This window comes from Aspergillus brasiliensis (genome assembly GCF_001889945.1).
Source record: "Aspergillus brasiliensis CBS 101740 unplaced genomic scaffold ASPBRscaffold_5, whole genome shotgun sequence".
NCBI classification, from domain to species: domain Eukaryota; kingdom Fungi; phylum Ascomycota; class Eurotiomycetes; order Eurotiales; family Aspergillaceae; genus Aspergillus; species Aspergillus brasiliensis.
In genome coordinates, this window is record NW_027137446.1 from 1,256,555 (window position 1) to 1,269,746 (window position 13,192).

At 51.5% G+C, this 13,192-nt stretch overlaps 5 protein-coding genes across 5 annotated transcripts; 2 read left to right on the forward strand and 3 right to left on the reverse strand.

Annotated features, from left to right (window-relative positions):
• Nucleotides 1-721: 721 nt before the first annotated feature.
• Nucleotides 722-5,202, reverse strand: smc4 (condensin subunit SMC4; the record flags this gene model as incomplete). Its single annotated transcript, XM_067617636.1, has 4 exons — nucleotides 722-817; nucleotides 872-949; nucleotides 1,001-1,753; nucleotides 1,807-5,202. The coding sequence occupies 4 exons, from the start codon at nucleotides 5,200-5,202 to the stop codon at nucleotides 722-724; spliced, it is 4,323 nt and encodes a 1,440-aa protein (XP_067479979.1).
• Nucleotides 5,203-5,428: 226 nt separating this feature from the next.
• On the forward strand, nucleotides 5,429-6,694 carry ASPBRDRAFT_151098 (ELYS family protein). The gene is made up of 3 exons (XM_067619326.1): nucleotides 5,429-5,625; nucleotides 5,688-5,917; nucleotides 5,976-6,694. The coding sequence occupies exons 1-3, from the start codon at nucleotides 5,472-5,474 to the stop codon at nucleotides 6,543-6,545; spliced, it is 954 nt and encodes a 317-aa protein (XP_067479980.1). The 5' UTR covers nucleotides 5,429-5,471; the 3' UTR covers nucleotides 6,546-6,694.
• Nucleotides 6,695-6,952: 258 nt separating this feature from the next.
• On the forward strand, nucleotides 6,953-9,623 carry ASPBRDRAFT_42461 (FG-nucleoporin nup42). Its single transcript, XM_067624810.1, has 4 exons — nucleotides 6,953-7,183; nucleotides 7,261-7,344; nucleotides 7,574-7,604; nucleotides 7,657-9,623. The coding sequence occupies exons 1-4, from the start codon at nucleotides 7,138-7,140 to the stop codon at nucleotides 9,152-9,154; spliced, it is 1,659 nt and encodes a 552-aa protein (XP_067479981.1). The 5' UTR covers nucleotides 6,953-7,137; the 3' UTR covers nucleotides 9,155-9,623.
• Nucleotides 9,420-10,237, reverse strand: S10a (40S ribosomal protein uS10). The gene is made up of 4 exons (XM_067624811.1): nucleotides 10,216-10,237; nucleotides 10,041-10,131; nucleotides 9,704-9,927; nucleotides 9,420-9,633 (listed from the first exon to the last, which is right to left on the reverse strand). Exons 2-4 carry the CDS (start codon nucleotides 10,080-10,082, stop codon nucleotides 9,549-9,551), a joined length of 351 nt encoding a protein of 116 aa, XP_067479982.1. The 5' UTR covers nucleotides 10,083-10,131; nucleotides 10,216-10,237; the 3' UTR covers nucleotides 9,420-9,548.
• Nucleotides 10,238-10,809: 572 nt separating this feature from the next.
• On the reverse strand, nucleotides 10,810-13,175 carry ASPBRDRAFT_42463 (fatty acid desaturase). The gene is made up of 2 exons (XM_067624812.1): nucleotides 12,776-13,175; nucleotides 10,810-12,704 (listed from the first exon to the last, which is right to left on the reverse strand). Exons 1-2 carry the CDS (start codon nucleotides 12,979-12,981, stop codon nucleotides 11,237-11,239), a joined length of 1,674 nt encoding a protein of 557 aa, XP_067479983.1. The 5' UTR covers nucleotides 12,982-13,175; the 3' UTR covers nucleotides 10,810-11,236.
• Between the last annotated feature and the right edge of the window lie 17 nt (nucleotides 13,176-13,192).

Consider the following 13,192-nt stretch of genomic DNA (forward strand, 5'->3'; position numbering starts at 1 on the left):
CTTCTACTCCTTCTACTCCTTCTACTCCTTCTACTCCTTCTACTCCTTCTACTCCTTCTACTCCTTCTACTCCTTCTACTCCTTCTACTCCTTCTCTTGATTCTATCTCTATCTCTTCGATTCCTTCTACCTCTACTATGCCTTCTACTTCTACTGATCCTTCTTGTCCTCCTCATCCTTCCCTCTACCCATTCGTTGTCTCCCTACTATCCCTCCTACTTATAGCCCTCTCACTCATCCTACTACTCTTACTGGCTAAGTCATAGGTGATGTGATTCAGTCTGATCGAGACAGTACTACTAGCAAGTTAAAACTTAAGGCACGTTACTTGGAGCCTCGTTCCATCTATCTTAAGACGTGAAGGTACTACTATTATAGCTCAATAGTGAAAAATACAATCAAGCTGAAAAGAGTCGATAGAGACTCACCACTCCAATCATCAGGTCAAATTAAAACAGATAAGCCAATATATGTATTCCGTGCTTCAGTCACAACAGACATAATAAGCCTCATCCAATTCCATACAAGAAGTCAGACATCAATAGTCAACACCAAATCTCAAAACTTCACCCCGCGTATAAACAGGTATCCAAGGAGTCCATAGATTCTCCTTCAGCCAGTGACAGATATCCATTCCCACACCGCGCCTTCTTCCCGGAAAACCCAGACAAAAAGAAAGAAGTCATAACATGCATACGTGCATACGTGCAAATCAAATCATTCATCGCCCCGTAATGTAGTCCTTGTTTTCGATCGTCACGCTCTTGGTCATGTGGTTGACCTTGTAGACACCGACCAGTCGAGAGGCAAGTTCGAACTATCATTGAGCATTAGTAACGCGTTGCTGTAGCATCTATGGCGAGAGACTTACCATGTTGTTTCTTAGAGAAATAACGATAAACTGGGCATTCTTGGTTCTTTCCTTGATATAGGACGCCACAATCGAAACCTATGCAGATTAGCAATGCAGTCTAAATAGCTAGGGTCTAGCAGCACTCACATTTCGGAAGTCCAGGGCAGCATCGATTTCGTCCATCACGTACAGGGGAGTCGGCTTGTAGTGATGCAAGGCGAATACCAGCGCCAAACTGGAAAGTGTCTTCTCACCACCCGACAGGTTGCCAATGTTCTTCCAGCTCTTCTTCGGAGGCATGACGGAGAACAAGATACCCTCCGAGAACGGATCCAGTGAGTCGACCAATTCCAGCTCGGCGTTACCTCCCATCGTAATCATCTGGTACATCTCCTTCAAACGGAGCGAGATAATGCCGAATCCTTCCATGAAGCCGTTCAGACGAGCAGACCGGAGACCATCAAGACGGGCTTTGGCGCTATCGCGCGACGCCAGGGCAGTGGTTAAATCGGCCGAACGTGCTTCGTGTTCAGCCGTTCTGCGCCGATACTCCTCGATGACACTGAGGTCGACAGATGCATTCTGACTCTTCTCTTCGAGAGCGGCAATGGCTGCCTTCAGCGACTCCTTGTTCATCTCCATCAACTCATCTTGAGTGAACATCTGGAGCTCCGTGGCTTCCTGCTCTTCACCCAGATCGCTGACGTTCTGCAACGCAAGCTTGGATAACTTCTCCTGCCAGTACCGCCCGCGCTTTTCATTCTCGGACAGGGCTTTCTGGTTCTCCTCAAGCTTATTGCGCATCTCGATCTCGGTGGCCCGGGACTCGTTTAATTCAGCCACCTTTTCATCCAACTCACTCTTCACTTTGCCGAGCTCCTCTTTCTTCTCTTCCAGAGCCTGTCATGCTGTGAGCCTGCGTATAAAATACATTCCGATATTGGACTTCTTACCTCTTCCGCTTCCTCCACCTTCTGTTTCCACCCTGATGCATCATTGGCCTGGTTGGCAACATCCTCATTGAGCTTCTCGAGCTCCTCTGTCACATGCTCAAGCTCTTTCTCTGCGTCAGCACGGGCATTCTGGTGCTTGACAATGGCCTTCTCATTCTTCGACTTTCCAACTTCGGCATTGGAAATCTCCTCAGCAAGAAGGCTGATCTGCTCTTTGAGGCCGTCGACCTTCGCCTTCTGACCACGTAGTCTGACACCACCAACTTCCATAATCTTATTTTGGAGAGTTTGGATCTCTTCCTCGATGCCGCCCTTTTGTTCACGAAGGTCTTCGATTTCTTCCTCCAGAGCTGCGATTTGTTTCTCCAGAGCTGCAGCTTGATTCGCGTCCGTCTTTGATGGCTTGTGCTCGGCGCTCAGTTCCTTGACTCGCCGCTGGGCGTCTGCGAGACTTCTGTTGGCACTTTCGATCTCGATCATGATCTTCTGGATCTTGGTCTCCGCTCGTGGAATCTCCTCGGACCTCTCTCTGATCGCTGCCTCCATTTGGCGTTGCTTCTCCAAGAAGCGCTGGAATTTCCTTTCCATTTCTTCCAAGTCCCCCTCGAGCTGAGCAACCTGCTCTCTGCTTGTCTCTGCCACTTGCTTGGAGGACATGCCGCCACGTGCAACGCGGGTACCACCACCACTCATAGTACCAGACATGTCAATGAGTTGACCGTCAAGGGTCACGACCCTCCACCGTCTGGCCCCATAGGCAATGCGGTTGGCTTGCTCGAGGTCTTTAGCGACCAAGGTGTTCTGCATGACGCTGTAGAAGGCGGGGGCAAATTTGGAGTCTTTGGGCTTAACCAAGTCAAAGAGTCGGGGGACCTTCTCCGGAGTTGCGATGGAGGACAGATCCCGCCGGGGGAGTCGATCCAGAAGAATGAAGTTGGCTCGGCCAAGATTGTTCTTGCGCAGGTAGTCGATACACTGTTGACCGACCTCAACCGTATCAACAACCATGTTGTCCAGCGCCGGACAGGCAGTTGAGATAGCCACATCATATTTCTCGTCGATAGTTCCGAGGTTGCCGAGCCGGCCGTGGAAGCCTTCGATACGGCCAGACTCCTTAAGACGCATAAGTCCAGACAGAACGCTACCGCGATTTTGAGTGCTTGCAAGACTGGCCCTGGCCTCATCTGCCTTCTGTCGAGCGCTCGAGACATGCGCCCGCACCTCAGGTTCTCTGTGGGCATACTTCTTGAGGTCATGCTTGAGCTTCTCGACCTCCTCCTCAAGTGTCGACTTCTGCTCTTTGCGTTCCTCAAGTTCGGCCTCCTTGGTGGCCAAGCCCTCTTCAATCGAAGCCACCTTGGCCTGAGCCTCTTCCAACAAGACAGCACCCGCATTGCTTCTCTCACGGATGATGTCAAGTTGACTCTGAGCCACAGCAACAGCCGAAAGCTTCTTGTTGATTTTCTCGTCCCAAGGCTCCAATGACTTTTGCTTCGCCGTGATTTGGTCCGAGAGGCCCTGGGTTTTGCCTTTGAGGCTCTCACGGATCGAGGACAGTTCTTCCTCCTCCACCTGCATCTCCTTCTCAAGCTGTGTAGTCTCCTTCGTTTTCTTTTCGATGTCGTCTGCGTGCTTTTGCACCATACTTTCACACTCGGAAGCAGCCAGTCGAGTACTCTGCATGGCCTTCTCCAGCTTCTTCTGCTTTCCAACCAAGAACTTTTTCTTCTCTTCAAACTTGACAGATTCCTTGTCGTACTTGGCCATTTCCTTGGCCAAGGCTTGCATCTCCTTTTCCATGGTCTCATATTCCCGCATGCCCCGCTTGTACGCCTTTTCGAGCTCTTTGATACCGGATTCGTTGCCCTCGTGCTTCTCTAGCTCGAGGTTCAAAAGCTCCTGCATCTGCAGGATAGCTTCCTCGGTAACTCGGATGTTGTCCCCGCACTCATTGATGTAAATTTGGTAAAGTGCGGACTGTTTCTGAGCCAGCTCATTTTCGTCGCGGATGAAGGCGAGTGCCTTGTCCTTTTTGTCTTCCAAGGCGTTCTTCTCCTTTTCTACATGCTGTACACGGTTGTTCTTTTCCATGCAGACGTCGTTCAGCGTCTCCAGCTCAGCGGCTGCTTCGTCGATGGGTGTCTTGTATTTGGAGGTTCCGATGATATCCTCGAGGTACTCCAGAAGACCATCTTCATGTTCATTGGCAGCCTTGGCCTTCATTTGTGCGATGGACTCGACTTCACCTTGAAGAATAAGGAAACGCTTATGGTCCAGGTCAATGCCGCGGTCGCGGAGTAGGGTGGTCACGGCGGTAAAGTTCGTCTCCTTGCTGTTCATGTAGTATTTACTGCTGTTGTTTCTAAACGCCTTTCGAGAGATAATCAGTTGGGAATCTGGGACTACTTCATGCCCTCCAGTGGGCAAGTCAAGAACCTCCTGGAAGTGGACTTCGACTTCACAGTAGGGCAAGTTGGGGAAGTTGGCGGAATTGTGGATGAGAGCAGAAACCTTGCCCTGTCGCATCTTGCTGGCTCGGAAACCGAAAACAAAGAGCAAGGCATCGATAACATTGGACTTTCCGGAACCGTTCGGTCCAACCACCGACGAGAAAGAGGCATGGAAGGGCCCGACGATCTGCTTCCCTGCGTAACTCTTGAAATTCATCAAAATTAGTGTAGTAATAATCAAGCGGCTCTTGGGTTCGGATGGCTCCTCGGGCACTGAGGGGCCCAGCAAGCGAGACTTCATCATGATATCCATCGGCTTCTCGAGAACGGTCGCATTGGGGTTGATCATGGCAATCTGGGGCTTTTCTTCGCTTTCGGACTTCGCGGGCGTCTGGTTGACAGCCGATTCGGTGATATCAGCGAGTGGGGGCACACTGCCCCTCTGCGATTGGGGTTGAGAGGGCGGCGGCGACACGGAGGGCTCTGGAGTTGGGAGTAAGGACATTTCCGGGTTGGGCGTGCGGGGGACACGACTCTTGCGGGGGTGAGCCATACTGGATACTTTCTTTACTGATGCTGTCACCTGTGAGGCAGTCTCGGGCTCTTCCACTGACGCGACGCTCTCGCCTTCATTGTCGTTTGTATCTGTGAGTTGCGACGCCTCCGACAGTTCTGCGGTTGCCGACCTGCGAGATCTTCGTGTCGTGCGCGTAGCCTTCGGTGTAGTCTGCTCAGCGGTGGCTCGTCTGCGCGAGGACCTCTTTTCAATTCTCGGTTTTTTGGGAACAGGAGTGGCCTCGCCGCTATCATCGTCGTCTTCGTCATGCTGAGATGCCGTGGGGGTGACATTTCCGGGGTCTTCCTCTTCGGAAGTTTCTTCGATAGCATAGCTCCGCCGGGCGGCAGCAGAGCGCCTAGTTGGGCGGCTTCTTGCGATGGATGACATTATTCGGGATGAGTCGTCGTCGTCGCCAGAGACGGCTTCATCAAGGCGAACGTTGAAGCGGGCGCAGTTGCAAAGTTGCGGGCGGAACTGGAAAGTGGGTTGTTTACATTGTGTCCCCATCGGGAATGGTGTTGTTTTTCTGCCACAACATGTGCGTCTTTGGACTGTCTGCCTCACCGCCCACCTGCCACGGCTGCCCATACAATTCGTCAATCGAGTAATTAATCAGTGCTGCGTCGGAATTGTTTTACGGACATATTCTAGTCAAAATGGCGCCCTGGGATGATTTCGATTCCATCTTCTACTTCAACAAGAACTTTACCTACGATGGCAAGGTCATCGAACAGATTGTCGCCAACCGCCGTGCGCTTGAAAACCAGCTATTCGCCGACCGACTGCTAGGATTGCTCGGAGTTAAAGCAGGTATTCTCTCCCCTCATCCAGCTTCGAAGTGAAGGCCGTGTTAATCAGGAGCAAACCTTTAGTTACGCAATTATACCCTCCTAGGTCCAATGCAGACCTCCGGACTCTTGTCGGACATATTCTTTCCTCCCCCATGGACATAGAGCACAAGCAAGCGTTGATCTACTATATCTTGAAAGATTGCCGTGCCGCCAACGATGCGGCGTCCCAGTTTTCGCGCCGGTGTCATCTGCCGGAGAAGTACAGACTGTTTATTGAAGGACTGTGGCACCTTGATAGGCTTGAATTTAAGGTCCGTGTCTGCCTTCAATGCAGTCCGCAATTGTTACTGACCCAGATTGCGCTGACAGCGAGCCGTCGAATATTTGACCGAGCCTTCTATCATTCCAACTTTCCCGGATGAAATTCTCTATGTCCTTACGCTTCCTCGGCTTCCCAAGCACGATGACAGCCTCGTAATGGCATACTACCTTACTGTTTCCCCGCCTTTGGCATCGGAGAAAGTCCAGCGAGCCTTCTTCAAGACCCTCTGTCGCGCAAGCATCACGGAAGCCTTCTACTTCACCCGCAAGAATGACGACACTCTACGTCGGAGCTATCTTACTCAGCTCATTGAGTTCGTACACACAACAGATGCTGGCCAACTCCGGAGCAGTCGCGCGTTGGAACTAATCGGCCTTCCATTTGACGATCAAGAAGAGGAATGGTTCGAGGATGCTCTGCTTCACGGAAGCGCAAAGGGTCTTCATGGTTCCCGAGACACAGTCATGATGCGCCGCCTTGCCAGTGGCAAGCTGAGCGGACTGGCCCAGGAGCTTGAGTCCCTCGGTGGGGAGAAGATTGACGGGCTCAACTGGGATGTCCTGAGACAGAGCGTCACACATACGCAGTCTTCACACTCCAGCGGTGGACAAGTTTGACATGAACTCGATATTATGGGAAATGGCTCGGAGAATAGGAGTTGCGCATCGGATCCATTGTAATTTTACGAAGCATTGGCATTAAACAGGCGACGGTTGCTTTTGATGATTTAGTACAAGGTCGATGAGATAACCACCAGTATACCCCGATCTAGTTTCTATCCTAGTATTATCTGCAATCTGCAGAAGTGTAATGAGTAAATAGAACGTTGCAGGCCAACTAGATCTCCTCTCTCGATAGCTCCGCGGACATGAACGTCTGTAAATTACGATACCCGATTATACACTATGGATGGGTTTCTGGCTAGCACTGCAGCCTGAGGCGGCGAAATGTAATGTCACCGGATCAATCCAACCACCATCGGCCATCCGCAGATTCTCTCTGGTTATACACTGCGACCAGCTGCGCGCGCTCCGTTTCTGATATTACTTAAAGGAGACTACTTATTTGTCACATATTTCTCTAGCGGTTGGTTAAAGACTTAGCGCCAATTCGTGGGTCTCTGACTCTCGATTGAGCTCGTATCATCACTGTCAGACGGTCAGCAGGGGCCTCTCGTACGGTCAGACGCCGCAAAGGCTCGAATACGACATGGTTGTCTGCACGTACTTTCAGCAGGGCCGGTGCAGATTTGGAGGTATGAGATTACCTTGCTCCCAAAATTAGAATGCTGCTCTTCCTTCAGCTTGGACGGTGGACTAACATTCATTTCAGACCGTTGCAAAAATGAGCATCCTAGCCAGCAGACCTTGAGCTCCGGGAACCGGTTTGGAGCACTTGCTGGGGGAGGTTTCGGAGGTACGTCCAGTGTTGGTTGTTAGAGACAACACCACGCAGCATGCTCTGTCTCTACATGAGCTGTAATGTCACTTGGATGCGCCGAAGCTCATAGTCTACTTTGGACTTAATTATTATCTTATATGTTTTCTTCATGGGCTATCACGGCATTATACATGTGTTACTTGCTCCATGTTTTGTTGCTTCTGTCACTGGCCGTGTTCGTGGGATATCCTAACTTTAAACATAGGTCGTGGCGCACAGACTCAGCAACCCGCAGAGTAAGTCGTTCTCCTTTACCAAGCTACATGGGACCTTTCTGATACCCGACAGCTATGGGATAACTACGACGGATATCAAGGCCGATCTTACCGCCGGTAAAGGCCGGCCAGAATGGGTCTTCTCCTGTTACGGTCCTGGAAGAAACGCCCCAAGGCAATTGTTTGGAGGCACTCATCGAGAGCGGAGTTTCGAAGAACTGCGACTGCGCCACTATGAAGCTGCCGCCGCAGGTAATGCGGACCAGGCAGTCCAAGAAGCTCAAGCTCTGTATGCGGAGGCCTTGAAGCAGATGGATGTCATCTTAAATGATCTACCCGGTGCCGTGAAGTATGTCGTCGACGGGATTAATGAACACCCCAACAGGATTGATATCGTGGAGGGAAAGACCGGCCCAACTTCCACCCAAGCACCTTCTGCTTTCGGTCAGCCCTCGCAACCCAGCCAACCTTCACCATTCGGGCAACCCGCTGCTCCCAGCTCAGCACCGGCTTTTGGCCAGCCTTCAGGATTGGGCAGTCAGCCCTTCGGTCAGCCCTCTACGTTCGGCCAGCCGTCAGCCTTCGGCCAGCCCTCGGCCCTGGGACAAGCATCTGGCGGCTTCGGGCAGCCGAGTGCTTTAGGTCAAGGGTCTGCTTTCGGAAAACCGTCAGGTTTGGGAGGACAGCCGGCTTTTGGTAAACCAGCATTCGGCCAGCCTAGCTTCGGCCAGCCTTCTACCGGGCAGTCTTCTTTCGGCCAGCCATCGTCACTCGGAACCTCAGCCGGAACCTCAGCTTTCGGGACACCTAGTGCGGCCTCCCCATTTAGTCAGATATCAGCACCTAGCCAGCAACCAAGCGGCTTTGGCCAGTCCGCTGGACAAGCATCACCGTTCGCACAGGTTGGTAATCAAACCCCGGCCGCGTCTTCTGGCTTCGGTCAACCCTCGACAACACAGCCGGCTGGTTTTGGCCAGCCGTCACAGACAGCTTCCCCTTTTGGTCAACCTCAGCAGCAACAACCACAACCGCCTTCAAACCCCTTTGGTCAACCATCCACGGCCCCAGCTCCAAGTCCATTCGGGGCTCCAAGCCAACCAGCTGCACCTTCAGGATTTGGACAGCCCGCTACTAGCGGATTTGGACAGTTGGGCCAGTCGGCTCCTGCCCCTGCTCTTGCATCCACACCAACAGCTACCGCAGGAACTGGTCCTCCTGCCATCATCAAGATAGACAATCCTAATGAGCTGCACCCTATCCCACCGCTGACAGGTCAGACCATCCGCGACCCTATGACCAAGAGGCTCTCAGCCTGGAAGGGGCAACCGGTCAAGTACATCAACAACGAACCCTGCTATCTACACCCGCAGGATCGTCAGACCTACGTCCGCATTTTCTTCCCAGATGGACCCCCTGATGCAGCCAGCTTAAGGGATGCGCATGGAAAGGACGAGGAGTATACAGTCGAGGTCACCGAGCAGTACGAGTTTTTTGTGAGTAATGGATACTTCAAGGACGGAGTGATTCCGAGCGTGCCCCCGAAGACCGAGTGGGTGAGCTTCGACTTTTAGCGGATTCACGCTCTTGGAACAAGACTTTCTTTTATGTGGGTTACTTGGGCATTGTATTATAGATGATTAGCATTGTTAACGGACGGAATGGGCGTCCAGGCGGGATATCCTCACACGGAACAAACGGAAGCAGTTCAGCCACTGCTAGTATTTGATACCAATACACACTACACACTACACTACAATCTATCCAATCATGCAATCTCATACTAGGAATAGCTTTACTGCTTTTTGAACTTTTTCATTTTCAAGCCAGGAACTGGCGGGTATCGACGAATGCTTAGCACGCACCCTGCAGCCGCAGTAGCAGCACCACAAGACCGGATCATATCCTCATCGTCCGCGCCACCCCTGTCACCAACCCAAACCAGCGGAGAGAAGGTAAGGGGTACATTTAAGCAGCAATGGTGACCTCAACCTCAACACCAGCCTCGATGTTGATGATGATCTGCTTGACGGTCTCGGTGGGGGCGAGGAGGCTACACACAATTAGCATTCCATTGCCACATCCTTCCTTTGTGTCATCACATTGATGAAGGGGGCACTTACTCAATGAGACGCTTGTGGATGCGCATCTCGTACTTGTCCCAGGTCTTGGAACCCTCACCGTTGGGGGTCTTACGGGTCGAGATGTGAAGGGTCTTGGTGGGAAGACGGACGGGACCCTTGACCTGGAGGGACTTGGAGCGAGCACGGTCGATCAGCTCCGAGCACACCTTCTCGAGGGAAGCGACCTTGCGAGAGGTGAGGGTGATACGGATCTTGTGGACCTTCTATATATACAGAAACATCTTTGTTAGTGATTTGTCGCAAATTGATATGATATGCCACGCCATATCCATCGCATTGATATATGGTGGTGGTGAAGGTAGAACGTAGAACGTACAGGGCCCTCGCCGAAATCCTTCTCAGCCTTCTGGAAAGACATCTTGAATTGTAGTTGAGACGGTGGGGTGACCGGTTGGGAATTTGAGATGCTGTTTTGGACCTGGAAGGTTAGTTATTGTCGTCGACGAAAGAAGACAAGATCGAAAAAAGGAAGGAGAGGGGGGGGAACATACCGCAAGGGAGACTGGACTGCCAATCAAGACCTGAACTATCGGGGTTCGGTAAGGTGATGATGGCCGTTGAGGAGAGAGTCTGGATGGTTTGCCGGGCGGAATAACAATTATCGTGTACTTTTTTTTGCCCTCTTTTTTCTCTCGTAATTATTTAATCCGTGCTCTTTTCTTTGCTTGTGCGGGTGGAGGGCTTGGCGCTCGCCTAACTATCTGGTTCGGGAGCTAGTGCCTGGATGTGGTTAGTTCGTGCTGGCGGTGAGTAAGCGGGATTGGGGGAGCTCGGTTTGGATGGTTTATCAGGAACTATGTGCGGAGTACTACGGAGTAGAGTATGTAGATGGAGGGCTGCTTTAGCTACTATGTATTGAGTTCAGATTATTTCGTTTTGTGTTCTGAATTTGCAACATTCTATGGAAGGTTAATTCTATTTCTTTTCTTTGTATACTCCCAAATATGGAACTATAGGTAAAAATAGTGGTGCATCAAGGAAACGAGAGGGGGCTAGTCGGGTGCATTAGAACCGTCGACAGCGGCGGGCAATGAAGGTGGGTAGGACGAGGAGGGGGATGAATATTGGGCACATTAATTGTGTATGGAATATGGATGTAGTAGATACTAATTGTGGTTCGATATGACATGATATTTGTAATGGTGATGGAATGCATGAATTACTCAATTGTCAACATGGCTTTGGTATACGAATGGTATTATGAGACGCAGGAGGAAAACATCATGTATACTGACAGTCGTCTAAATTGAATGCATTCTATAGACCAATAAACAATAACGACCTGGGGCATTATCTCATTAAGTACTGCGAGGCAGTCAAAAGGCATCAGTCACATCAGGACAAGCACCAGATGGACTATATAGTGCTGTGGGGTAGGGGTGGGGTGGCGTAGCGTAGAGTGGGACTATTTACAACAATGATCTGGGGGATAGTACATGTCTGACAGAATGACAGAGGTAGAATGGGATATATCTATTCGGTCACTGACTCGCATAGATCCTCCCAATGGCTTCAATGATGATCCGAGAACACACCATTCTCCGCGCACGATTTTCTGCACTCTTCGAGAATCCGGACTTGCTTTGCGACGTCGCCGAGTTTGCCAATCACCTCTTTGTTACCATCGTAGAACGTGAAGATGGTATAGGGGATGCCAGTGTCACGGCAAAACTCGAGCACCAGGCGCTGGGTCCGACGCAGATTGTGCCGCGGGATGCGGGGGTAGAGGTGGTGGATGGCTTGGAATTGCAGACCACCGTGGAAGAAGTCGAGCCAGGTCGGGCAGTCAACATCCATGGTGGTGCGGAGCATTCGTTGCGGGAAAGACTCGTTGACTCCCATGTCGGAGGTGGACATGGCGAAGTGGGAGAGCGTGATCTGCACGTGCAGCGGAGAGGTAACCATGTGCGAGATGAAAAGAAAGGTGAGACGGCTGCTCCAGTCGGGAATCGATAGGTACATCACTCCGTAGCCAAACCAGATCCAGAAAAAGACCTGTCCGCCAATCTCAAACCACCGATGCCACCAGGCGGGACCTCTCTTCGGTGCTTGGCCCGTGAAAAGGTACTCCCAGCTCAGCCGATACAGGTTGAAACGTCCAAACAAGAGGATGGGGTAGTAGAGGTAGTTCTGAAAGCGCAGAAGGAAGTTTGCAGCAGCATCGAATTCCATGATACGGTCGTAGTAGGTGCTGCGAAGGCTGGTAAGGAAGCGATGTGAAACGGCGAAGAATGGCATGTGTTCGATATCGGGGTCGTGTTCGGGGGCATTCGTCACGATATGGTGGACGTTGTGGCTGCGTTTCCACCACCCAAGGCTGAGTCCTCCCAGATAGTCGGCGATGATGATACCAATTACCGTGTCGAAGTGAAAGTTGTGCGTAATGCCCATATGGCCAGCATCATGGGCGGTAAACACGAGCTGATGCCAAAAGCATCCAAGAAGGAATCCCGAGGTCGCATACCATCCAATCTGGAGGAAATAGTAGGACAGGGCAGCGAAGAGCGTATATCGGCAGCATTCGATAAAGTACGAAAAGTAGCGGCAGTCATAAAGACCCTCTGCGCGGATCTGCTGATCCAGCTCACGATACCTCTGCTTGATCTTTTCCTGATTATCCAAATCTAGGGAGGGATATTTGGCCGTATCGAAGACAAGTTCCTCCTGGGTGCGCGCATCGAGAAAGAACGGTTTCGGTTTGAACTCTTCGCTTTTGGCGGCTGGGGCTGGGGTTGCGGACGCAGGTTTCCGCTGACGAGCACCTGACGTGCTATCGATGGCATCAAAGATCGGGGATGGTGGTTGTGACGTTTCCTGGCCGGAACTCTCCTGATCAGAGCTCTCCTCATCGGACAAACAATCCTCGGTATACGGACGAAACTTTCCGCCCTGGATGGGCGGCAGGAAGTTCAACCATGGGCCCTCGATGCGACCGATCTGAAAGGACAACATTCGTTGGCGCGCATCCTTGGAGTGTAACCTGTAGAAGAGGAACATCGGAGTCAAAGGTCTGTTCGCATCCGGGCATCCCGGGGTCTATAGGCTACATACGCGTTTATCTCATCCGTGGCATCTTTCCCAACCATGTGTCTGATGGACTTGTCTCCTCCGGGATGGTAGGGAATCCAAGCATCGACTCTGAGGACGCGACCGTCAAAGATGATGACATGCTTGCCTTCCGAAATCAAGCCCTCGATATACCTTCGGGACAAGATGGTGTCCTTCCGGGCCGCGGAGGTAGAAGGAGCGGTGACCATGGTACAGTGCAACAGGTACCTGTGCAATTCCAACCGGGGTTACAAGGGGGGTGAAGGATCAGCCCAAGGGGGCATCATATAGTTTAACGACCTAGTAGTGAAAATAGTAGGGGGATGGTGGATCGAGAATTCACAATCCAGAGAACAACAGAGTGAGAGAGTGTGAGAGGAATAAGCTGGAGGTGGAAGGACAGGATGAAGAAGGAACTGC